We start from the raw sequence: 27,314 nt of genomic DNA, 5'->3' as shown, positions 1-27,314 counted from the left end.
AGCTCAGTGAAAACATTAGAAATCTAAACTTTGAACTTTACTTTGTCAGTTAAATAATATCAAGAGAAAGAACAAATCACACGTTGTTTTTATTGCATTTTACAGGATGTCCAGACTGTCCAGACATGGGATTTACAATTATTTTCATTTCAATTTAAACATTTTCGCATTTACCACTCATATGTTTACCCTTAAAATTGTAAAACTTGCCATAAACAAGTGTGTGTGTCTAGTGTTTTTGAGGAGGTTCTACTACTAGCACATCCATTAACTTATTTTACTAAATCCCAATAGCGATAATTCAGATCAATTATTTAACCAAAAATTTTAGCTTGGTGTTTTTGATAACTTTTTTGCCTGGTTTGTTCCTCAGGTAAGCTGGGTAGCGACGCTTGTGCCCCTGGAGATCAAAACTTTCATTTCCATTGTTTTCTTCTAGTTATTAGCACAGCCTCTATTTTGTATAATTAATCTTAATAAACCACATGCAACAAACCACTAATGACACGTTTCATTTCTTAGACATCTTAAACAGATTAGAAGTCTTTATTTGTGATTTTTTTGAACATTGAACTATTAAACCAATATAAACTACAAAACACATTTACACACACACACACTGTAACTACACTATTCTATACACATCTGACATCTAAGATACACAATCCATCTTTTTTTAGACTGTAATACTATTTAATCTGTGTGAAACAGAATTATAAGCGTATTTACGGATTAAAATATTAAGTTAAAATAAAATGTAAATATATACAGTGGGGGCCAAATGTCTGACTCCTTTACTAACACTGCTTCTATTTACCAGTTTAAAACTGTATTACAGTATTTTTCATTCCAGTAGCTTCACAACAACTACTTGAAGACCTTTTATGGACTGTTCCCCATAGTCACATGTCCTAAACCTCATTAAGGTCACAATCAGCAATCAAGATCATTTACAACACCTGCACATAATCCCTGGAACCAATCACCACCACCTTCATATTCCACCCGGACCTTTTATTCAGTGCACACAATTGTACTTAATAATAATAAATAATAAGATAAAAGATAATAAATGTGAGTTATTTAGTGCCTTTCACAGACTTACGTTTGCTGTACATTATTACTAAGGCTCTACCTAAGGTGTTTGATGTGTGTTGAGCCCATTTTGTCCCTCTGTAGATTCCATAAGCAATGTAAAAGTGTGCTTCTCTACACACGTGATCATCTTTCTGTAGTCTGTGCTCAAAAGAACAAACCAGTAAAGTTTTCTGCTCCCGACTGTTTGTCTATGTGCAGTTTATTTCTTTCTTTATAAACTCAGCAACTCTACAGACGCTCGGTTACACCAACAATATATTAGACAGGTTATACTAGACGTCTAAAGTAGCTAAAAACACGACTCGAGTAACTGAGTTTGGAAAACTAACAACTAATTCTGTGGACTCAGAAGGGGGTCTAAACATGGACGAGAATTTTCGTATTTGAGACAGAACATGAAGTCTCGCACCGTCGATGGATGTTCTAGGTTGACATTCAACTATTAAGGGAGCTGTGCTGTGTTGTGTAGCTTCTATTTATTCTATCATTAAATTTATGAGTGTCATTTATTGTGGCACATAAGACGTCCGTAAAATTAAGCACATTTTCCTGTGAATTTAGTAGAGTCCTAATCATTACACAAAAAGGCTATCTATTTCCTAGGCTGCTCCCGTTAGGGGTCGCCGGCGGATCGTGATCCGCATTATTGATTCGGCACAGTTTTTACGCCGGACGCCCTTCCTGACACGACCCTCCCTATTTATCCGGGCTTGGGACCGGCACTACAACGCACTGGTTTGTGCATCCTAGCGGCTGGATACCTACAGGACAATTCAGTGTCTCCAATTAACCCGGCTGCATGTTTTTGGACTGTGGGAGGAAACCCACACAGTCAAGGGGAGAACATGCAAACTCCGCACAGACCGCAAGGACCCGGACCGCCCCACCTGCTGAAGTGGCGACAGTGCTACCCACTTAGCCACCGTGCTACACAGAAAGGGTGTAACATACCAAATACTCCGAAATTCTAAAATGCGCATTTGGACATTTTTTTACAGATTTAACTTTTTACTCAAACTGCTGATTTGATTACTTGAATTAAAAACATCAGATTAAATTCAAGGAAAATGTAAAATAGATTTTTTCCACTAGTAGTTTTAGACTTTTGACCCACACTGTATAGATTATCGATGCTTTAGGGACAGAAATCTCTTTTCCTTTTGCTCTTGGTAGCGGTTTCGGCACTCGTGTCTCAGTCTGATCCAGACTCCCCTGAGGTCTGTGGAGTGCTGGCCAGTTCCTCTTCATCATCTGAACCCTGATATTGAGGGGTAAGGGATGATGAGGGGAGACAGAGTAAAGATAGAACATTTAGTAAGAAATAAGATTAGATTTTATTATCCCAAGAGATACTTACAAAAGTATAGTAATATACAAAAATGAAACAATAGAAATACAAAGATACAGCGGTACCTTGTAACTCAACAAAAACACAAAATCTTTAAAACTTGACGCCCTTCATCAAGACATTTGTACCCTAAACTCAACGTGTTCAGTTTCTTTAAAAAAAAAATGCATTTATTTAATTTCAAATTAACAATGAACAGCCGCTTTGTTCGGCGCTCGGCTTGATCGCTAAAACGTCATCAAAGTGTGAATCTGAGCTGAATCTGCATCAGTGTGGAATAAACGTCAGATCCAGGGTTACAGCTCCACATGTATCTGTGTTTATCTGGATTCTCCTCCCTGTTTCACTTTTAAACTTGTGTTACAGCTCCAGCTTCTGAGAAACGGTGAGAATCAGAATCAGCTTCTCCCAGAGTCTAAAACGCTTCTGGTTCAAAATAAAGCTTAACATGGTTTAATGTAGTAAAAGAAGGAGACAGGAGCACTAAACTTCTCTTCATTATTACTGCTCATAAGTTCCTCCACTAATCACATTCCTCACTCGCCGTTTTACTACAATAAGTCACGCTAAGTTTTGTGCACAGCCGCCACACTTCATAGGAAATAACAGCACTTGTCATGTGAATGCGCCGGTGCTGAACGGAATACGGTATTCCAAGATCAAGCATCTCCATGATTAAGAAGCATAATGAAACAATAAAGAAGTAAAGCTAAAGTTTTCAATTGTATTTCAGTGTGTTTATATTATATTTGTGTTGTTTTCAGTGTTTAAGTGTCAAAAACAACCTCATTATTTTACATGAGCCTGAAATATCTGCAGCTCCACAAGACCATGGACGCATTAACAGGTTTCCCAAACATCCTTATGGGAGAAAATACCTCGACGCCTCTCCCAGAACTCCCAGAAAGGTACCGCTGTATAAAGCATTATGACAAATATTGCACAGTAATGAAGTAGAAGCTGAATGGTTAAAGTATTGCACATTGTGTGTTGGTATTATTATTATAATACTCTTTTTTTAATGACAGTCACATGACTGATTTGCTCTGCAGGTTATAATGGAATAATTTCCACAGCTCAGCCTGTACTTATACTTCTAGTTTCCTCTTGCACATCATTTAATTAAAACCTCTCAGCGAAACATGTCAATAAATACTATAGATCTGTGCTAAAACCTGCACCGCTTAAACACACCCGCAGTGTTAATGCTCGCTTGTTTAAGATCAGGTTTACACAATTTTCCACTTACCACAAGTGTAGTCGATAAACCGGGACACATTCGGTGTCTGATTGCTTCTTTAGTTTAGTCCTGGAGCCATGAGGGTAACGTAGCAAACAAATAATAAAGTTTCCCGTAAATACGTGTCCGTATTTATATTTACTTGCCTAAATTGACAAAGTTAAGCTACAGAACATGGTGGTAAACAGACATTTTGGTCTTTAAGGTTTTATAACGGTCCCAACTTCTATAGAGATCAGCAGGGGAGGTGGGTTGCAGCATCATGACCACCTGCCATGTCATTATGCCATGCCACAGAAAAACTAAAAACGAATTCTCCATTATGCCAGCTACTCAGTCCACCAGCATGTGACAATTTATGATGGGTTCCACAGAAATGATGCCAGAATGGAAACAAAAACACTGGCCTTTCAGATCATGCAGGCGTCGAAAACATACAACCACCGTACAACACAAAAAAATTAAGCCCGTGGCAAGGTGGTCGACTAAGTAGCTGCAGTAAATTAACGCTAATGAGGTACAGAGACTGCCCGATAGACTGCCTGCTATTATAATGTCAAAATAGTGTGGCAGGTGGGCATTATACTGTAATCCACCTCCCCTGCCAATCTCTAAGGCAGGTGGTTCCATTACAGATAAAAATAAAATGATTTTACAATAATTGTCTTTTTAAATATGCTGATTTCTGGTACAAAAAAAATCCAGATTTATAAACTGTACTACGTATACAATAATAATAATAATAAACAATATTGTCGCTGTCCAATGAAAAACATGTATCTATTGTGGGTATAAATCTCTGTCTGTCCATAGCAGCGATTATCAAAATGACCAACGAAACAATGAAAAATCACCAATCTCTTTAACAAGTATCTCCATTGGCTGCTAGACCTGCCCATCAAAACCACGAATTTCCTCTTCCTCGCCCCCGGTACTGTTTTCTTTTCTTTCTTTCTTTTTATTTTTACTTTATTTTGTAATTGTATTTCCTAAATATGTAACTAAGCTTTGGGAATACGAATGCTCATATTTTGTCATGCCAATAAAGCTACGTTTGAGTTGAGCTGAAAGAGGCGAAACTTGTTTGCTGCGTCCGGGTAGTTCGAGCCCTCAAGGTAAGAATTAAACTTCTGCTTCTTTTTAAAATGAGCACTTTGGTTTCTAAAATACGCTTTTATTTGTCACAGTGGTGTGTGAGCCAGCTAACTTACTAAAAACTAACTAGTTCACTTGTTATGCGTGAACTAGAAACATCTTTCTCCTTGGATGAGTTATGTGCAGTGGTAAATGTACCGTATTGTATCTAAATTGCGCCACCTGTGGTTCGTTTGCACCGTTACTGTCAGGGGAAAAAGTTTTTTCCTTTTCCTGAAAAGTTGGGTTTTTGGAGATACAGTGTATCACAAAAGTGAGTACACCCCTCACATTTCTGCAGATATTTAAGTATATCTTTTCATGGGACAACACTGACAAAATGACACTTTGACACAATGAAAAGTAGTCTGTGTGCAGCTTATATAACAGTGTAAATTTATTCTTCCCTCAAAATAACTCAATATACAGCCATTAATGTCTAAACCACCGGCAACAAAAGTGAGTACACCCCTTAGTGAAAGTTCCTGAAGTGTCAATATTTTGTGTGGCCACCATTATTTCCCAGAACTGCCTTAACTCTCCTTGGCATGGAGTTTACCAGAGCTTCACAGGTTGCCACTGGAATGCTTTTCCACTCCTCCATGACGACATCACGGAGCCGGCGGATATTCGAGACTTTGCGTTCCTCTACCTTCCGCTTGAGGATGCCCCAAAGATGTTCTATTGGGTTTAGGTCTGGAGACATGCTTGGCCAGTCCATCACCTTTACCCTCAGCCTCTTCAATAAAGCAGTGGTCGTCTTAGAGGTGTGTTTGGGGTCATTATCATGCTGGAACACTGCCCTGCGAACCAGTTTCCGGAGGGAGGGGATCATGCTCTGCTTCAGTATTTCACAGTACATATTGGAGTTAATGTGTCCCTCAATGAAATGTAACTCCCCAACACCTGCTGCACTCATGCAGCCCCAGACCATGGCATTCCCACCACCATGCTTGACTGTAGGCATGACACACTTATCTTTGTACTCCTCACCTGATTGCCGCCACACATGCTTGAGACCATCTGAACCAAACAAATTAATCTTGGTCTCATCAAACCATAGGACATGGTTCCAGTAATCCATGTCCTTTGTTGACATGTCTTCAGCAAACTGTTTGCGGGCTTTCTTGTGTAGAGACTTCAGAAGAGGCTTCCTTCTGGGGTGACAGCCATGCAGACCAATTTGATGTAGTGTGCGGCGTATGGTCTGAGCACTGACAGGCTGACCCCCCACCTTTTCAATCTCTGCAGCAATGCTGACAGCACTCCTGCGCCTATCTTTCAAAGACAGCAGCTGGATGTAACGCTGAGCACGTGCACTCAGCTTCTTTGGACGACCAACACGAGGTCTGTTCTGAGTGGACCCTGCTCTTTTAAAACGCTGGATGATCTTGGCCACTGTGCTGCAGCTCAGTTTCAGGGTGTTGGCAATCTTCTTGTAGCCTTGGCCATCTTCATGTAGCGCAACAATTCGTCTTTTAAGATCCTCAGAGAGTTCTTTGCCATGAGGTGCCATGTTGGAACTTTCAGTGACCAGTATCAGAGAGTGTGAGAGCTGTACTACTAAATTGAACACACCTGCTCCCTATGCACACCTGAGACCTAGTAACACTAACAAATCACATGACATTTTGGAGGGAAAATGACAAGCAGTGCTCAATTTGGACATTTAGGGGTGTAGTCTCTTAGGGGTGTACTCACTTTTGTTGCCGATGGTTTAGACATTAATGGCTGTATTTTGAGTTATTTTGAGGGAAGAATAAATTTACACTGTTATATAAGCTGCACACAGACTACTTTTCATTGTGTCAAAGTGTCATTTTGTCAGTGTTGTCCCATGAAAAGATATACTTAAATATCTGCAGAAATGTGAGGGGTGTACTCACTTTTGTGATACACTGTACGTGTTTTTCATCAGACAGCAACGATATAGAACTCAGGTGGATCTGGGGATCCAGGGTTCGAATCTCAGCAGTGCTATCAAGCTAACACAGTTAGCCTCCGGATGTTCAAACTGACGGGCTGAGGCCGCACAACCCACTAGCACGCCAGCTAACGCCTCCCTCAGTGTACCGAAAACGCTTAAACCGTCCCTGACGAGCCCGAATTTACAAATAAACGACACTCGTATAATTACACCTTTATGCAGATTAAACATCGATGAGAATTTATTACATTCGAAAAGAACTCCGTTGGTTGCTCCGTATTATATTCGCCGCCATGTTTGTAGTTTTGTGTGACATCAAGTCGGACGCTCCCTCGTCATTCAGTCAGATCATCACTCAGAATTAAGGCGCCTCAGTAGGAGCACTTTAAGGGAGCTAAGAATTTAGACACGCCCTCTTCTCGGGAGTGTGTGTGTGTTATCCCACCTTGCGCTTGCGTCCCTTGCCCCGGTCAGACTCGGATGAACTCTCCTCACTGGAGATGAACTCTCGACTCTTAAAGCTGTCGTTCCCCGGCGTCCTGTCTCGCTCTCTCTCCTTTTGCCCGGCGCTCTTCTTTTTCTTCTTTTTCTCCTCACTCCGCCCTGCTTTCTTACTTTCTCTTCAGGGATAAAAGTGTAAAAAGAAAAACAGTGAAATGAAACATGATCCACACACACGGCTGATCCATCATGGCTAATTATAGCTATTATACGGCTCCACAGTAAGTGGTCCATTAAAGACGATGGTTTTGAACACAGTCATTCACATTAACATTAGGAGGGAAGGACTGTTAATTATTCCTTTTATATAAATCCCCTCAAACCCAGACTCCACTGCAGCCCTCTGAAGATCTGGCTAATTTGGAGGCCAAGTCAGCAAGGGAACCCTGACCGGTCTGCAGCTATGCAGCCCCGTACACAACAAACCGTGCTGCTCTGTGTATTCTGACACCTTTCTATCAGAACCAGCACGAACTTCTTCAGCAGTTGGAGCTACAGTAGCTCGTCTGTTGGATCGGACCACACGTGCATCAATGAGCCTGTTCGTTCCGTGGACCACTTTTGATAGATACTGACTAGAGATGCATGAGTACCGATACTGGTGTCGGGTATTTCCCCGATCCCGCGCTCATGAACTCGTACTCGTACTCGCAAACGAGGCTCCGATACTAAACATCCGATACCGTGAGCCTAGTGCACGTCGCTGCGTTATGCCCGGTTCACACTACACAATATTTGCCCTGATTTTCGCTCGGCGGCTGGTCGGCGCTAGATTCGCCGGCTCGGGAGCGACTCGGCGTTCTCTCGGCGATCAAAACTCGGCTCTCGATCGCTAAGTGTGAACTATCCAACGACTCGATCCGACCGGCTCGGCGACCGCTCGGCGACCGGATCGAGTTTTCTAGCACGTCAGATATCTGATCTGAGATGTGCGACTGGGAACGAGTGACATGTCGAACAGCCAATGAGAACGCAGGATACGGTGCGAGGGGAAACGCAGGAGAGGAGCGTAAACAGGTGGGACAGGGGGATAATATAGTTTATATCAGAATACATCAGCACACACACACACACGTTTTACAGTATTTCTGACCTGATCGTTCTCTACAGAACATAACAACAAACAAAAAATATTTATTAACCTCCAACTCACTACAGAACGATCCATGCTGCTCGTGTTGCCAAATCCACTCAGATTCATTTATTTTTCCTCCTTGATTTCATCACGTCAGCGCACAAACACTTTGATCACTCGCTGCTTGTTGACGTGCATTTTTGGACGTGGTTTCATTAAACTTCTCGTCACCTCTCACGTGTGTTTTTGTTTAAAAGATAAACGGTATTCTAAATAGGTATCGGCAAGTACAAAAATACATGTACTTGTACTCGTACTCGGTTGGGAAAAAATACTGACCACTGCAGACCGGGACACACCCCACAAGAGCTCCAGTTTTGGAGATGCTCTGACCCAGTCACCTAGCCATCACAATCTGTTCCTCGTCAGACTCGCTCAGATCCTCACGCTCGCCCATTTTTCCTGCTTCTAACATCAACTTTGAGGATAAAATGTTCACTTGCTGCCTAATATATCCCCCCCACTAACAGGTGCCGTGATGAAGAGATAATCAGTGTCATTCACATTATACCTGGTCGGAGTATGTGTGTATTATATTATGAATGTATGTGTTCAGTACTTTTTTGAGTAGCCGCTCTCTTTGTACTCCTTCATTGCTCGTTCGTATGCTTTCTTCGCTTCTTCTGCTTTTCCCTCCCACTCCTGTCAGGAAGAGAAGACAGCAAAACAAAAAACGATATAAAAACAACAGCAGTAAAAAAGAATCCTAACTGAACGTACAATCACAGTACATATAAACGTTCACCTCTTTTTTATCCTTGCTCAGTTGCTTCCACATCTCACCAGCCTTCTTGGAGATCTCGGTGACCGATATTCCGGGGTTTTCGCCTTTGATGCGCTCTCGGCTGGAGTTCAGCCAAAGCATGTAGGCACTCATTGGCCTCTTGGGGGCGCCGCTGTCTTTTATCTTCTTCTTCACATGCAGGCGACACGAGAGTTTCCAGTAAGCAGCACGTAAACAACATGAATATGTTTAATATGCCAAGGATGCCCAGGTTTCTCATCAGTGTGTTGCCAGGAATGTCTTCAAACCAAAGACAGTTTAATCCAATAACACTGTCACTGAACAGATACAATCCAAGCAAAAGGTTAAATTCCCCATGCTCAAAATCAGCTTTTCCTCTTTTTACTTGGACTTGGTTTTGACAAAGACATGCTACCACTGAAGTAACTTGGATTCGTCCAGTTTTTGGTGTTAGCCTATCAAAAGAGAATACTAAATTGCGCACTAATTAAACTCCCATTTGTGATGACTGTGGGAGAGAAAATGATTCAAATGTTTAGAAGAATGAATTTGGCTTCCCAGAATTATTTATTTTCTTTAACGGGTTGGTTTGAAAGTTTATCGTGCAGCCCTGGTCATGATTAACTTCATCCCGCAATGTAATATGGTCATAATAAAAGACATAACAGAATTACTGTTTCAAGAAAACTCTCAAAAGTCATGGCAGCGTTTGTCAAACACACACATCATAATCGAAGTGTTTTTCAAGGATTAAAGGGGACATGAAACACTAAATGAATTTAGAAGTGAAAATACAGAATGGATTTGCACGCTGAAATCCTTAAATGTGTGACAATATAAGCTTTTTTAATGACATTTTCCTAGTGTTGCAGAAGCGAAGATGAACATGTGACTTATCACATGCTTCTGTTTACATTAGCTTCTGCTCTTCAAAGATACTCGAGAATTCAGCTCTGTGACTCGTGGCTTATATTCCAGATGGAACAATCCACAAATATACGTTTGGTTTGGGTCGTTTTGCAGAACAGAAGCTAAGTTAAGCGCAATTAGTTAACGACCTCAGCTCCCAAAGAAGCTGTGATATGCCAGTAAAGGATTTCACTTTCACTGTACTGTGTAGACGTATTTATATTACACATTAAAGTGTCCATCTGCCCTAGATTATCCTTTATACCCCACTGTGTATATTTATTTCTGCACCTCACCCCTCGTACCTCTTTTTTGCGTTTTCCCTCTTTCACAATTTTGGCCTTTTTGATCGGTTTCTTTTTCCTCTCATTATCACTGTCGGCATCGTCATCAGCACTGCTTTCACTGGCTGAGGCCTTACTGTCATACCTGACACACACACACACACACACACACACTGTAACAAGCACTGTAACATGTAAACAAAATGCAGTACTTGTTTAAACAACAGAAGTATTATATTATTTTAGAGCTCTTACTCTTCTGCTACTTCATCATCTTCATCTTCGGGATTAAATGATTCATCTGTAAGAGGAAAGTAAATAATAATAATGATAAAAAAAAAGTTATTATTATTATATGCTTCTTTCCCAAGCTCAAGGACACTACAATAGTTAGAACATACAAATGACCAAAATTTATGAATGAATGATTCTTATCTGTGTAAGGGTGCCTGTGGCATCAGGTGATCTTACCTTTGGTTCCCCGCGTCACAGGAATTACAGTCACTGAAACTGAGGCCTCAAATCAGTGGCCTCCTAATTAAGGCTGACAACCTGCAGCTGTACCTGCTTATTTAAGCAGGTACTGTGCAGCCACAGGTTGTCGTGCCTTCTGTTTGCTTCTGTTTAGTTTGGTTTCTTTTAATTTAGTTGGCTCTTTCTTTGTTTTCTACAGATCGCCGCCATTCCCAGCGCAACCGCGCCTCGCAGCTGGTGACATGGCCTGTCAAAAATGGATCGGCTCCTTCCCAGCAATTGACCTGGCCATCTGAAGCCCCGAACTGCACTTATGCGAGTTCGGTTTTCCTTTCTTTGTTGTTTTTTACAGATCGCCACCATTCCCAGCGCAACCGCTCCTCGCATCTGGTGACGCGGCCCATCAATAATGGATCGGCTCCTTCCCAGCGATAGCGGCCCGCGGCGGGTGACCTGGCCATCTGATTCCCCGAACCTCGCACACGCAAGTTCGGTTTTTCTCTTGTTCTCTACAGATTGGTTACTTCCCAGCGACAGTAACGTGCGGCTGGTGACATAGCCATCTGGTTCCTCGAACTGCGCTGAGGCGAGTTCGGCTTTTCTCTCTCTCGTTTTCCGGAGATCGGCTCCTTCCCAGCTGCGGCGAAGCGCGGCTGGTGAGAAAGCCATCTCATCACCCGAACTTCGCACACGCGAGTTCGGTTTCTCTCTTGTTCTCTACAGATTGGCTCCTTCCCTGCAGTGCTGAGCGCGACGGCCTCGCAAGCTGGCGATAGGGGTTCACGACTCAGCGGGGTTTGTTTTTGTTAAGTTTAATATCTTTTGTTATTATTTGTTTATATTTTTTATTTTATATTTTAAAATATTTTCTTTAAAATATCTCTGCATCTTGGGTCCTGTTTTCCCCCCACATGACAATCTGCTGCTCCAATTAGGAGTCGCCACAGCAGTTTATTCATCAGTATTTTGATCCGGGCTTGGGACCTGCACTATTGCCCCCCCCAATATCTAGGTCCATGTACCACCATGAGCCTTCTGTATTAGTAAGGTCCAGCCCAGGATTCAAAGCCCAGAAACCCTTTATCATTACACCTCACAAGCTCTCTGAGTCAATGGGTCTCTCTCACTACACAGACGCATTTTACATCATCCATCCTACACTCCCGAGAAGAGGGCATGTCTAAATTCTTAGATCCCTTAAAATGCTCCTACTCTATTTCCTAGACAGTTTTTACGCCGGACGCCCTTCCTGACACGACCCTCCCTATTTATCCGGGCTTGGGACCAGCACTACAATGCACTGGTTTATGCATCCTAGCAGCCAAGTACCTATAGGACAATTCAGTGTCTCCAATAAGCCTGGCTGCATGTTTTTGGACTGTGGAAAACCCAAGCAGACACGGGGAGAACATGCAAACTCCGCACAGAAAGGACCCGGACCGCCCCGCCTGGGGATCGAACCCAGTGCGGCACGACTTTTCCTACAAAAAATGACAAACTAGGTGGACGAAGTGAATGCAGAGCAACCAACGGAGTTCTTTTCAAATGCAAATAAATTCTCATTGATGTTTAATCTGTATAAACGGACCCAAGTGTCGTTTATTTGTAAATTGGGGCTCGTCAGGGACAGTTTGACCGCTTTCGGTACACGGAGGGAGACGTTAGCTGGCTTGAACGTCGTGAGGCTTGAACTGTGTGTCTAAATAATCTACCTTATGAGTTTGATGTCTTATTGGAATCCTCTGTACTGAGGCAGCTGATCAGGTAGGTAGTAGAGGCAGCAAGGCAGCTCACTATACACGATTTGTTTGACTGGAAAGCACGGCATTAGCTTACCGCTGCCGGCCTCCGAGTCGTCGCTGTCGTTGGCCTCCTCACGAATTTTCCCCTCCTGCTTCATGCGCTCCAGGTAAGCGTCGTGCTGATCCTCATCAGAGTCGCTATACAAGTCCTCCCTGACCTTCATACCCTGTGGTCATTAAAATTATTTATTACTATTGCACCTTAACCATAAACACGTTAAAAATGTATTCGGATTGAACGTTAGTAATCATCACCTCACAAAAGAATAAAAACATTAGTTATGAAACACACACAGTGCTCCCAGAATCCTTTTCAACCCCCAAAGCATCGACTGTAAACACGCCTGCTCATGTGCAGGAAATGTTACTGTTAAATGTTACTCTTGCTGCATAAATGTTTTTGTTCCAAAAACAGCTCCAGATAATCAAGTCCGTTAATTAAGTCCAATCATGCGTATGCAAAACACAAAGTAATTAAGGAGACGACGTTACATGGGTAAAAGTGCTCAAACCCCAGTACTAAAATAAATAAATACTGATTTTTTTAACCGGCTCTGGCTCACTATGGCTGGAATCCAGGATTCGAATCCTGAGCAAAGCTATCGGTCGGGTGGCCGTCTACATACAGACATGATTGGCTAGTCTGGGAAATACTGGCATCCTTACTGGGGGGTGGTACTGTGTTGCACCCAGTGTTCCCGGGAAATCCAGACCCACCGTGACCCTGGATTCAGCGGGTGGTAAAAAGATAAAACAATGAAATGAAACCCACACTGTATAGTGGGTCCCCCAGTCGTATTTATGTAGCCTATTAATCACATTATAAACTATAAGAGGTCTTTATTTGTCATATATATACATATACAGGTGTACAGTACAGCAAAATGCTTTCCCCAGGTCATTTGGAAGCTAGGGTCAGAGCACAGGGTCAGCCATCGGCTTTGCTCAAGGGCCTAACAGTGACTCCGTAGCAGAACTAAGATTCAAACCCTCAACCTTTTGATTGCTGAACTAGTCAGGCGGCAAAGTGGCTCGGTGGGTAGCACTGTCGCCTCACAGCAAGAAGGTCCTGGGTCCTTTCTGTGTGGAGTTTGCATGTTCTCCGCGTGTCTGTGTGGGTTTACTCCGGGTGCTCCGGTTTCCTCCCACAGTCCAAAGACGTGCAAGTGAGGTAAACTGGAGATACAAAATTGTCCATGACTGTGTTTGATATTAAACTTGAACTGATGAATCTACCGTTCCTGTCATGGATGTAACCGAAGGGTGTAAAACATGACGTTAAAATCCTAATAAAACAAACAAAACAAACTGAACTAGTCATCAGAAGGTTGCCAGTTCAAGCCCCACCACCGCCAAGTTATCACTGTTGGGCGCCTGAGCAAGACACTTAACCTTCAAATGCTCAAACTGTATTCAGGCATAACTGTAAGTCGTACGTACATTGCAAACGTACATTTACATTCATTCACTGTCTAACTACAGCTTTATCCTGGTCAGGGTTGCGGTGGGTCCTGCAAAAAGGAGGAAACATCCCACACAGGTCCCCAGTCCATCACAGAGCACACATACGTACATTCACATCTAGAGTAAATGTAGTATCTCCAATTAAACTGACTGCATGTCTTTGGACTGTAGGAGGAAACCGGAGCTCCCGGAGGAAACCCACACGGACGTAGGGAGAACATGCAAAGGCCCCAGGCTCACCCTTCTTCACGCTTATTTAGCAAATACTTTTTTATCCAAAGCGACTTACAATTATGTCTGATTAAAGACCTTGCTCAGGGGTCCGACAGTGACCAGTGACAACTTGGCAGCAGTGGGGTTTGAACCGGCAACATTACGATTACTAGTCCAGTAACTTGCTGTGAGGCAACAGGACTACTTATTACAGCATTTAAGAACAACATAATCTCCCTGTAATCCCTCTGTCCTACTGATGATCTCTATTGGATCATGATGCTTAAATTTATGCACATTTTATCTTAATAAAAACACACATGCAATTAATTAAACCCCCAAACCACAAGGTGCATACCGACCTTCTTCTACTGGAACACATGAACACACACACAGCACAGAGAGAGTCGATGTTCATCAACTGAGGACAACAGGTGTGTGGGGTTCACATTCTCAGAACAAGGATTTAAATGTGTTTATGATATCTAGGACTGTAGATTTTCTACCTCTTTGAATCCTCTGTTCTTGATGCTGAGCTTCTTAGCATTGACAAAGTCGAACAGTTTTCCATACTCCTCTCTAGAGAAAGTAAAGAGAGGGAAAAAGAGGTTTCGGACTCTGTGCTGACTGACAAATGTCAAAAGAAAAGATAATAATAATAAATAACCTAGTGAGAGAAGTGTAACTAATAAATCCTTAAATGATCAACATCAGGACACTATGATGTAAACTGGTAAACAAACGGTGCTGCTCTGTGTATTCTGACACCTTTCTATCAGAACCAGCATGAACTTCTTCAGCAGTTTGAGCTACAGTAGCTCGTCCACACGGACCAGCCTTCGCTACCCACGTGCATCGATGAGCCTTGGCCGCCCATGACCCTGTCGCCGGTTTACCACTGTTCCTTCCTTGGAGCACTTTTGATAGATACTGACCACTGCAGACCGGGACACACCCCACAAGAGCTGCAGTTTTGGAGATGCTCTGACCCAGTCGTCTAGACATCACAATCTGGCCCTCGTCAAAATCTTTGAAACTCGACAAAGTGTGAATATTAGCTGAATCTGCATCTGGATTTTCCACCCTGTTTCACTTTTAAACTTGTGTTACAGCTCCAGCTTCTGAGAAACGGTGAGAATCAGAATCAGCTTCTCCCAGAGTCTAAAACGCTTCTGGTTGAAAATAAAGCTTAACGTGGTTTAATGTAGTAAAAGAAGGAGACAGGAGCACTAAACTTCTCTTCATTATTACTGCTCATAAGTTCCTCCACTAATCACATTCCTCACTCGCTGTTTTACTACAGTAAGTCACGTTAAGTTTTGTGCACCGCCGTCACACTTCATTGGAAATAACGACACAGCAGCACAAAAGCGGTTTTGTCGCTTCTCATGTGAATGCGCCGGTGCTGAAGGGAATACAGTATTCCAAGATCAAGCATCTCCACCATTGTATTTCAGTGTGTTTATATTATATTTGTGTTATTTTCAGTGTATAAGTGTCAAAAACAACCTCATTATTTTACATGAGCCTAAAATATCTGCAGCTCCACGGGACCGTGGACGCATTAACAGGTTTCCCAAACATCCTCATAGGCAAAAAATACCTTGAAACTCAACGTCTTTAAAACTCAACACCTCTCCCAGAACCAACTGAGGTCGAGTTTCAAGGTACGGCTGTACTGCACCCAGTAGTAATAGTATATACATCCCAAAAAGATAAGTTAAGTTCCTACCTTTCGATACTGCTGAAGGTGAACTGGTTCCCCTGCTTGGTCTCAATTTCAAAATCGAAGGAGCGCGTGGTCGTGGTACCTCTGGCAAAATTGACACAGGCGATCTCCTCAAAGCGCAGATGGACCGGAGGCTTGTGCACGTAGATGAAGCCTCTCTCCAGAGGATACAGCAGTCCTGACGTGGCCTTGTACGAGCAGGTAATACACTGAGCACCCGAGTGACTGCACACACATGGGATAGAAACGGGTGAATAAAAACGTATTATTTAGAAAACAGGACTTATTATAACTTATTAATGGTTAAATTCCTCTCAATTCCAATCGGTCTACTGAATAAGTGCATCTTTATGTATCCTGAATATTAGCTGATTTAACTGTGAAAGGTTTTCCATCCTTAAATTGCCCCTGTTCCAATTGTTTTGGAATGTGTTTCAGGCAGTAAATAATAAAATTAATACAGAAAAACGACTTGCAGCACTGTGACAGTATATTGTCTGAGCAATTGAGGGTTAAGGGCCTTGCTCAAGGGCCTGACAGTGGCAATTTGGCAGTGGTGGGGCTTAAACCAGCAATCTTTTGATTACTGGTCCAGTACCTTAACCACTAAGCTGCAACAGCCCCTTTTTCTTTGCAATTTTATTAACTATCCCCTCATTAATTGGGTTTTTATATCTAAATGCAAACAGAAAAACAATAACAGTATAACTTATGTTGATTATTAATTAAAAACGTAAATAGAACCATAATTTGCTTATTTATTTTCTATTTTATTTATGCATTTTCTCCCAATTTATCGTAGTCAATTTGTCTTCCGCTGCTGGGGATCCCTGATTGCAGTGAAGGTGGGTATACTGCTCCTCTGACCCGCGCGCAGCCCTTAGCTGAACCCTTTTTCAACCATGCATTGTGCACAGGCGCCTCTCTATTTGCTAATCAGGGTCCTCACACAGCGTTTGAAGACCCCACCCACATAGCCCGGTCATCCCGCCCTAGCAGACTCGTTTTTTTACACAAAAAAGGGAAATCTGCGGCATTGTTTTGCATACTTTGTACCTCAGAAATAAAAGGGCATTCATTATTTAGATAAAAGATAAGCACAATTTAATTTAATTTAAATGTAAATTAAATTTGACCCCCACCCGCGTCTACACAATCGGTTGTTAGTTTTCCAAACTCAGTTTCCCGAGCCGTGTTTTTAGCTGCTTTACACATTGCTAACTGAATTGCCGTAGTATTGCTAGGACGCTTCACAGTGAATCGTGCAGATTTGCTTGTTTGTGTGTTTGTTACCCCTGGAAGTTTCCAGGCACTGTGATCTTCCTGTTGACCAGAGCTTTCATAACCCTGCTGACCATTTCATACAGCGAGCCAGACATGTTCTTACTCAGCTTCCCCTCGAAGCGCCGCTCCACCTCCTCCCTGCAACCGAGAGAAACAAACATCACCACAAACATCACTTACCACTGCCTGTAAATGACCAAATGTGGCTTTTATTGAACATCTGAGCAACGTTTTCATTTCAGGAATTTGCCGCTAATGCATCTTCTTCCCGTCATCGCTGTCAATCAATCGAAGTGGACGTGCCTCAGCGACGCACGGTCGGGTTTGGATATTCAAGTGTTTTTTTGTCTCTCTTACTCTTTCCTGACCTCTCGCTCACTCACTCGCTCATGTTGAGGGTGAGGTTGACGTCCTCATCCTTGGAAAAGAGCAGGATTAGGAAGTGGTAGCGGGTTTGACCCTGTTTAATGGGAGGATCCAGGCTGATCTGAAAAACGGAACATGAGAAAAACGATGATATCAGCACCAAAAATAATTTAGTTTCTTTATCAAAGACATTTTGTACAATTCATTCTAAAAACAGAGTGTTTTGAATATTGTTCCCCAAAAAAATGCTTTTAAAATACTGTTTTTATTTAAATTCATCTACTGTCCTATTCATTTTAATTGGGTTTGCATCTTAATCAAGTAAAAAATACAATTAAACATTTTAGTTTACATTAAGATTATTTGAATTAAAATAGTTGCTTGGGTGGTGTAACTGTAAGCAATGCTAGCTCACTTCTGTTACTCTCCAAGGTTTCGAATCCCAATCGTCCTAATGACATGATTGGCAATGTGTGGTGGGGGGGATTAAGGCCCTGAGATGGACTGGCATCGTGTCCTTGTGCCCAGTGATCCCAGGGTAGCAATACCCACCTAAACTCTGACCAGGATAAAGCAAAGATAAACCATACAAATAAAATAAAGTTTGAATCTCAGTGGTGCTACCAGCCAGCCAGGCGTCAACACAGACGGGTCATTCCTGGGATTCGGTGCCTTTTGGTTATACTTTTCCAAACTAATATTGGTCAAGCTCAAGCACACAAACTGTAGCTTTTATTAAAACATTTATATACAGTCTCTGACCCAGGATGTTCATCCTGTTACGGACAAATGCAGAACTGTCGTGTTTCTGTCTTTCAGCTGCACTTAAGGCCGTTCTTTAAAGGATGCAGCACATAATATCAATATTTCTGTTATTATTATAACCAAACTGAATAATGAAGCTATATAAATCACACATGCACCTCATATACACTGTGACGTCCACACTGTTACGTATTAGGTCGTAACAGGGTGGACCATAACAGGGTGGACATCCTGACATAAAATTAGCCATTAGCTAGCGAGTGAGCAAAACCATGCTATCATAAAAGTAAAATCAGACAAAGAATTATCTGCTTTTTAGTACGATTATTTTTTAAATGATCAAATCGTATTGCTTTTTCTCATACACCCCGTAACAGGGTGGACATGTTATGGTCGACCATATAAGACTTTTAGGATAAAATGTGGAAAAAACAACATTAAAATGAGGAGTTTAATAAGCCGCTCATCTTCCACAGTCGTTTTCCCTCCAAAAAGATCATGTGAGCTCCAGGAAATGATGTCAGGATGTAAAACAGCTCTTCATTTAAGAGACAGTAGTAAGAGATAACAGGGTGGACGGCAACTTGAGGGACGAGTGAAAAACCCTTATTTATAATCAGCAATAAAATCAAACTCATAAAGAAATAAATCCAGGGTTTAGAGGAACTTAAGCAAAAGCTTTTAAACAGTATTGAAAGACTGAGATATTTTCATGATTAAACCTCATATATCATCACTAAATCAGAATGTACAGCACTGGGGATCATGGGAAAACCTCTGCTATCTAAGAGATAAAAACAGTATGTATACAGTCATTTTATTTGGGGGGGGGGTAGAAAACATCGCGTTCAGTATCTGAAAGTGTTCATTATTTCAGTAAGATGTTTAGAAAATTGTATTGTTTAAAATATACTTATTAAATACACTGATCAGTACTGGGGACACAAAAGGCACCGAATTGTAGGAATGACCCAGACATATTTGGCTATAACTAGCCATTAAGAGGTGCACTTGTTTTACCTACCAGCTACTTTTATTTACCCCTAATATTTACAGAAGATGGTAGCACACCAGTTTAAAATCCCTGCGAGTTCACATCTCAGCTCTGGACTATGATTGGCTGGTCTGAGATAAGGATTCTTCATTACTGCTGCAAGGCTACACGACCTCTGCTGGCTGGCCGATGGTGGTGGAGATCAGTGGGCGACGATACACGACACTGATCAGGGCACTGTCTAGGCCAGTTGTAGCCTAGCGGTTAAGGTACTGGTCTAGTCATCAAAAAGTCACTGGTTGAAGCCCTATCACTGCCAGGTTGTCACTGTTGGGCCCTTGAGCAAGGCCCTTAACACTAAATTGCTTAGACTGTATACTGTCACAGTACTGTAAGTCATTTTGGATAAAAGCGTCCGCTAAATGCTGTAAATGTAAATGATCCATGCGTGAACCCACCGCGTGCAGGTGAAAAGAAGCGGTTGGCTAGTGCACAGTGCAGGCTTCACTCACCACGAAGAACATCTGCCTCTGGTCTTTGTGGGGGAGCAGGAACAGTCGCAGGACTGTGGTGTACGGAATCTTGTAGTCGAACGTCTTCCCGTGCAGATGCAGGAAGGTGGAGTAGATCCTGATATCATACCTAACACACAACCACAGATACGTGTGCACAAGTACACAAATAATCCTAATCGTTGTGTTTTATGTGTGTGTGTGTGTGTGTGTGTGTGTGTGTGTGTGTGTGTGTACCTTCCTCTGGGTGTCAGACACTGCAGCTCTCTGAAGATACACACAGCGTCTCCTGTAGCCTGAATCACGTCGGCCTTAGAGAGAACGTTCTGAGCGAACGCCTGAAACAATCACACATTTATTTATTTATTAGGAAAAAACCCACACAGACACGGGGAGAACATGCAAACTTCACACAGAAAGGACACAAACTGCTGTTACCCCCCTTTCATGCTGTTCTTCAATGGTCAGGACCCCCACAGGACCACCACAGAGCAGGTATTATTTAGGTGGTGGATGATTCTCAGCACTGCAGTGACACTGTCATGGTGGTGGTGTGTTAGTGTGTGTTGTGCTGGTATGAGTGGATCAGACACAGCAGCGCTGCTGGAGTTTTTAAACACCTTTTAAACATCCCGCCAACAGCGCCCCGTGGGCGGCGTCCTGTGTCCACTGATGAAGGTCTAGAAGATGACCGACTCAAACAGCAGCAATAGATGAGCGATCGTCTCTGACTTTACATCTACAAGGTGGACCGACTAGGTAGGAGTGTCTAATAGAGTGGACAGTGAGTGGACACGGTGTTTAAAAACTCCAGCAGCACTGCCGTGTCTGATCCACTCGTACCAGCACAACACACACTAACACACCACCACCATGTCAGTGTCACTGCAGTGCTGAGAATGATCCACCACCTAAATAATACCTGCTCTGTGGTGGTCCTGTGAGGGTCCTGACCATTGAAGAACAGCGTGAAAGGGGGGTAACAAAGCATGCAGAGAAACAGATGGACTACAGTCAGTAATTGTAGAACGACAAAGTGCTTCTATATGGTAAGTGGAGCTGATAAAATGGACAGTGAATGTAGAAACATGGAGGTGGTTTTAATGTTATGGCTGGTCAGTGTGTGTATATATAACTTGACAGCAATAGTTTAGGTAAGGCCCTTTTCTGTTCCAGCATTACTGTGCCCCTGTGCACTAAGCAAAACTGTGAAGCAAGGTAAGCATTTGAGAGTTAAGGGCCTTGCTCAAGGGCCCAACAGTAGGAACTTGGCAGTGGTGGGGCTTAAGCTGGCAACTTTCTAATTACTGGTCAAGTACAGCGACTGCTAAACTACCACTGTTCCAGCATTTGTTGATGAAATAGGATGTCCGACAAGCTCACGGTCAGGGGTCTGAATACTTTTGGCCGTGGTGTGTGTGTGTGTGTGTGTGTGCGTGTGTGTGTGTGTGTGTTATATACGCCGAATGCAAATAATGTTTTTAAAGGAACGTCTGCCATCTACTGGTCACATTAAGAACTACAAAACATTGTGCCACAATCTGGCCACAACAATCCACTCACACACACAAAACACACCACGTGAGAGACACACTGACCTCTACTGGATCTGCCACCTCGTCCCCTGAGGAGGGCGGGACGTAAAATCGCACCTCCATGAGCGACACCTCCGTGTCGTCGTTCTGGTGAAACTCCAGCGTGACCTCGTTCTTCCCAGTCGTGCACTGGGACACACTGCAGAGCGGAATCTCGAACACGGGGTTGTCGCTCACTTCGAATGACAGCTGTGGGCCTAGAGATGCGAGCAAAAGGGTAAAAAGAGAACCGAATATGAAAGTAAATCATTAAAAATGATAGAGGTTTGCTTACCGCTGAATTTAGCCGTGCCCCAGTTCCAGCCTTTCACACACAAGTCCTTCTCACTCAGCTCCACTTTGTAATTCGCTTTGAAATACTCGGAGATTTTCTCAAAGTCCTGAAGAAACCGAGCAAACGAAGTTACATTTAACATAACGGAGTGAATTTTGTTTTAGTTTTGGTGCTCAAGTGGCGCAGAGGTAAATTACAGAAGCCCTGGGTCAAGGGTTCAAATCCCCAGTGATGCTCTCGGCCAGTCGGGCGTCTACATAAAGGAACGGTGGAAACCTAGTGGGCAGAGCTTTGGGCTACGATCAAAATTCTGTCTCAAAGACAAAAATTGGACATTTTGACTAAGCGACTGCTAACTGAATTGCCGTAGGATCGCTAGGACGCCTCATAGTGCGAATTAACCAGTAAACGTGAGGCACTCGAACGCTACGTGAATGCAAAATAAACACAAACACAAAGCTTAAAGTTAAAATTTCATAGCGAATTGCGTATTAGACGGGAAAAGGCTCGTTTCACGGTACGCGGCACGTTTTTCACAGCCGTGAATTAGGTACAGCCTTACGTATAGTATAATAACAAGGTAATATGAGGCCAAGCCACAGAGGTAAATGTCTTCACCACCAGGTTACTCGTATGGCTGCTGTATGTTTTTGACCAGAACATTTTTCCTGAAAAGTCAACTCATATCGTGATGCTTCCACCTCCATATTTCACAGTGGGTGTGGCATCAGTGCCAAATATTGTTTGTTTAAGCGTACAAGTGGAACAACGGTCTAACACACTGGCCCGCCACTACCGAGATCTTGAGCTGCGAGGTTCGAAACTTAGCTCTGCTATCGGTCAGCCAGGTGCCCAGGCAGACATGACTGGCTATGCCAGAGGGTGGGCGGGCCACACAGATTCCTCATTACTGCTGCCATTATGACCTCTACTGTCAGGTTGAATGTGAATGTGAGGACTAATGGAGATCAGTTTGTGACTCTCCATACGTGATAACACTCGCCTCAGGCAGGTGAAAAGAAGCGGTTGGTCGAAGGGGGTGCGTGTTAGGTATGGCCCTCCTTGGTCAGGGTAGAGTCTGTACCGGTGAGTGATATATCTGCGTAACTGGATATGACTAAAAGGAATACATATATATATTTCAATTGTTTGTTTTGTTCAATCAAATTCATTTCAGATTTACATTTCTGTGCTTCTTTATGAGCAAATAGGTTTTGTTTGGCATGTGTGTTATCAGTTATGTGTGTGACTGTTGCTCCCGCTGCTTTCAGGTCATCCTGAAACCCTTCCCTGTCATTATTCTGAGAGCACGTTGTGATATCTTGTGTGATGCACCTATTCAGAGACGATTAGGTTTGTCAGGTTTCATGAACCTACATGAACTTTAGAAACACATTTTGCTTATAAATACATACATTTGGGTTTATATTTGTTAAATTAATGAACATAAAAGTCTTCCCTGATATCCTGTGCAATTAAATAATATTTTAATGGTAAACAAAGCAGGTAATAGAGAGTAGAATAGTGGCTTTAGAGGCTTTAGACTCACAGAATCTTTGAAGCCATCATATTTATACACGTGTCCGGTGCTGGTGGAGAGTTTAATGCCATGACCAAGACAGACTTTCCTCCACTGGGCCTGAGTAAGTTCTGGGACAGGGATGCTGTCCACCTTTCCTGTCTTACTGCTCTTATATACAATCATCTGCTTGCTGAATCTCAGACGCCCGTCATTCTGCAGCCAGACAAAAAGACAGAGATAAAACACAGAGTTTCTTCCAATTACTTTGACTTTTATTTAATGTCAGACAGGATGAACCTGAGATATTTCATCTTTTATCTGCTCAACTTCATTTAATTTATTAATAAACATCCATTCCTGCATTTCAGACCTGCAACACGTTCCAAAAAAGTTGGGACAGGAGCAATTTAGGGCTAGTATTGAGATGAAAAAACTAAATAATGATGTGATTCCAAACAGGTGATTGTGATCATGGTTTGGTACAAAAGCAGCATCCAAGAAAAGGCTGAGAGTCTCTGATAAACAAAGATGATCAGAGGATCCAGTTTGTCAATAAATGTGTGAGAAAATTATTGAAATGTTTAAAAACAATGAACCTCAAAGAAAGATTGGAAGGAATTTGCATATTTCTCCCTCTACAGAGCAAAATATCATTAAACCATTCAAGGAATCGGGAGAGTGCAAGCTTAATCTGTAGATCTTAAGACGTGTTTGCAGGAAGAACGGGACAAAATAAAAGCTGAAACACGAAATCACTTAGTGATCTTAGTGAATCACTTAGACTCCTCGGTGCCAAAACGTCTTGTAAGTGTGGTGAAAAGGAAATGCAAGAATGGATGTTTATTAATAAATGAAATGAAGTTGAGCAGATAAAAGATGAAATATCTCAGGTTCATCCTGTCTGACATCAAATAAAAGTCAAAGTCAATGTAAGAAACTCTGTGTTTTTATTTTATTTGCATTTTCCATGCTGTCCCAACTTCTGATTTGGGGTTGCATTTGTATTCACTGATATTGAATCTCAAATCGCTTTCATGTCTAGTCGTTTTTACATTTTACACTGAGTTCTTGTAAAAACAACTTAAAAGGCAAAAACTGCATAATTGTTCCCTAAAACTAAAAAAAGAAAAAGCTGGATAAACTAGACCAGTGACATCAGTGTGTCTAAATTATAACTAGGATGTGAATTATTTATTAGTAAAAAACAGTGCAGAAGTTATAGTTGAGTTGTTACATTGCTGTATAGACACACAATAATGTCACAGGTCCAGTTATGTTCATTATTATCATTGTTGTTGTGTAAAAGATTGTTTTTTTCAGTTAAAGCTATTTGAATTAGTTAAAATCTATCCAGAAAGCATCTGATATTAATTAAATCCAAGAATAAATCAGTAATTTTCAGTTACAAAAATGTTATATACCTTTAAATTTCTATATTAAATGTCTATTTTACAGCTAAAATAATATACTGTATATTTTTTTGAAGAAAACAAACACATGTGGCTTTAGAGTACACCAACAAGAACTGGTGAATTTATTTACTAAGGTTAGGTTTCATTTAAAACAGTAAACTTTTAATAGGGACCTTGTACATACGGGCAAGCCGTAGCCTAGTGGTTAGGATACTGGACTAGTAATCAAAAGGTTGCTGGTTCAAGCCCCACCACTGCCTCACCACTGCCAGGTTACCATTAGCCAGGTTGCTGCTGTTGGGCCCTTGAGCAAGGCCCTTAACCCTTAATTGCTCAGACTGCATACTGTAACTGTACTGTAAGTCGCTTTGGATAAAGGCATCTGCTAAATGCTGAAAATGTAAATGTTCTTACCCAGGAGCCCTTCACCTCCTGATAAATGTCATTAAACTCCAGAATGTCACTCATGACAGCAGCGTTTTATCACGGCTGGTGATGATCTGGAACAAAATCTGGACCAAAGGAAAGAAAATGAAAATTTAGATCACCATAAATCACCATGTTCATCACCCATTTTTTTACACCACTGCTGGATTGTTAAAACATTGTTAAAATGATGAGATGATTAGTTGTGATTATTCTAATGACTGTGACAAATGCTGAAACAGAGCAGATGTGTTTGATAGCTGTAATGTGTAATGTACATTTAAAGTCAGAAGTTAAGACACAGTTGTTAGGTAATGACCTGGTAGTCTTGGGAGTTTAATGATTTGTCTTTTTTCATTACAGAATAACAAAAATAAACTTATTCATTTAACTATGTGGCATAGCTCCGAATTTCTTGTTGGTGATTATGTTTATGTTAAATAAAATCTATCCAATCTATCCAAAATATATCCAAAAACCACTATAACATATTCAAAGATGCTATAACAAGGGTCATAGTATCAAAAGTAAAGTATTCTTTACAATGCCATGGACTTAAAGGCTGCCATAGAAGAAAGCAACCTTTGTCCAGATGATCTGTAACACTTTTATTTGAGCATTAAGGTGCTGATTATAAAACAGTGGTTTCAGCAGCTTCTAATTCAATGTTTTTGGAATACATCTAACCATCCAGACATTTTCTTTACTCTCAGCTTAAAAGGATTGTTTGGGTTTTCTTCCCAGACAGAGACCACTGTTTGTACATAGTACATTTTAACAGCTGTAGGCTTCAATAAGACGCAAATCATATAATATTGTTCGCAGCTAAAAGTGCTATGGAGCGCCGTGCAAAAAATAAACAAAAACAGATGGAGGATGAAGAGAGGAGGACCAAACATGCACCAGAGGAACCTGCCAAATAAATGAGGAGTGTCGGCAGTTTAGAACAGACTAAAACACTCTATACTGCACGGTCTGTTGAGTCACGTCTGTTACAAACAACATTACGAACGCAGTAACGATCCACACATGCGAGGACACGATTCCTCTACAGTCGAGAAAGAAGCTTTCAGAGCGATAATTATAACACTGGCGAGTTGCTAAACAAGCGTTATAAGCAAAGTGGAAGCGGAGATATTTAAAGTCGTCCACTTTTCTACAACAGACCTGTGGTCAAGTTGTACAGTGAAGTTTGCAAATGTGGTTTTATTTGTTAAAAGTAGAGCTATTGGTAATTGTACAATACTTACATATTAAATAAACAATAACAATTGTGTTTATTGCAACTGTTTCACGTGTACTGATTCCATCATATATTGTGTCATTTTGTGGGGCCAAGCAAAGCTTATAGTCCTCAAAACCTTTAGTATACACCTGGTAAAATTAAACTTATGACAGTAGAAACAGCCACAGCCCTAGGTGCCATCAAACTACCCCTATTTACATGAACACAGAACAAACACAAGATATAATTAACAATCAAGACTAAAGAGGAACAAGAAGGCCAGGATTACGTTAAATGACATTATAGACCATTAAATCACCACCATGTTCATGGTTTAAGATGCATATGTGTATTTTTGACCCGGCAATTTCATAAAATCCACAATAAACGTATAAAAGAACTCAAATCTGATGTTTTTATTACAAGTATGTGTGATGCATCAAAATCATCCAACTCTTCTGCCATGTCAACTTCTGACTTCAAGTGTCACTGTCCTGATTTGCTTTTGCAGTTACCTGTCATGTAAAGGTAAATATGAAGAGCCCAAACTGTGCTCAAGGTGCAGAAGTTCAGATTAATCTAGTTTGTTTAATTGCATAAAGCAAAAAACAGACAAGGTGCTAAATAATAATAACGGAGCAAATGTGCATTAAAACCATCACACACATACAGCGACACCAACAGCTAACGGTACACACGCAGCGCTGCTAATGCTAAACCAGATAGCTGGCTTGTCTCTTTAGTGTTTTTCATGGACGCACGAACAAATTATAATTTAATTCCATTATTTAAAGCCACACATAAAAAATATATTCAGATAACGTCGGACGTGTTGCCGTTTCTTCGAGAACGACAGAGGCCATCGGAAAAAGCTCGGAGTCGATTCCGAAGTGAATCGGTTCTCAGATTTCAAATAACGCCCATGTAAACAAAATC

At 41.7% G+C, this 27,314-nt stretch overlaps 1 protein-coding gene across 4 annotated transcripts; it reads right to left on the bottom strand.

Annotated features, from left to right (window-relative positions):
- Nucleotides 1–527: 527 nt before the first annotated feature.
- On the bottom strand, nt 528–27,209 carry ssrp1b (structure specific recognition protein 1b). 4 transcript variants are annotated; one of them, XM_062996286.1, is made up of 18 exons: nt 26,802–27,209; nt 25,142–25,239; nt 23,343–23,528; nt 21,794–21,899; nt 21,523–21,716; nt 20,162–20,262; nt 19,925–20,054; nt 17,671–17,774; nt 17,297–17,425; nt 16,007–16,228; nt 14,781–14,853; nt 12,632–12,764; nt 10,577–10,622; nt 10,343–10,466; nt 9,129–9,296; nt 8,943–9,025; nt 7,193–7,367; nt 528–2,356 (listed from the first exon to the last, which is right to left on the bottom strand). In XM_062996286.1, exons 2-18 carry the CDS (start codon nt 25,193–25,195, stop codon nt 2,291–2,293), a joined length of 2,094 nt encoding a protein of 697 aa, XP_062852356.1. In that variant the 5' UTR covers nt 25,196–25,239; nt 26,802–27,209; the 3' UTR covers nt 528–2,290. The 4 variants fall into 4 exon arrangements, with proteins under 4 accessions (XP_062852356.1, XP_062852360.1, XP_062852357.1 ...); XM_062996290.1 differs by having other exon boundaries at nt 9,129–9,293; XM_062996287.1 differs by having other exon boundaries at nt 26,894–27,209.
- Between the last annotated feature and the right edge of the window lie 105 nt (nt 27,210–27,314).

This window comes from Trichomycterus rosablanca, chromosome 5 (assembly GCF_030014385.1).
Source record: "Trichomycterus rosablanca isolate fTriRos1 chromosome 5, fTriRos1.hap1, whole genome shotgun sequence".
NCBI classification, from domain to species: Eukaryota; Metazoa; Chordata; class Actinopteri; order Siluriformes; family Trichomycteridae; genus Trichomycterus; species Trichomycterus rosablanca.
This window is presented reverse-complemented; position numbering and strand designations above follow the sequence as displayed.

What these genes read in the sequence shown, in the direction of transcription:
- ssrp1b (XM_062996286.1), bottom strand. Translation starts at nt 25,195, where the DNA reads ATGAGTGACATTCTGGAGTTTAATGACATTTATCAGGAGGTGAAGGGC. An exon ending in AGGGAAAACGCAAAAAAGAG is followed by an intron (nt 9,297 to 10,342) that starts GTACGAGGGGTG and finishes CTGCATGTGAAG; the next exon opens with AAGAAGATAAAAGACAGCGG. An exon ending in TGAGCAAGGATAAAAAAGAG is followed by an intron (nt 9,026 to 9,128) that starts GTGAACGTTTAT and finishes TCTTCCTGACAG; the next exon opens with GAGTGGGAGGGAAAAGCAGA.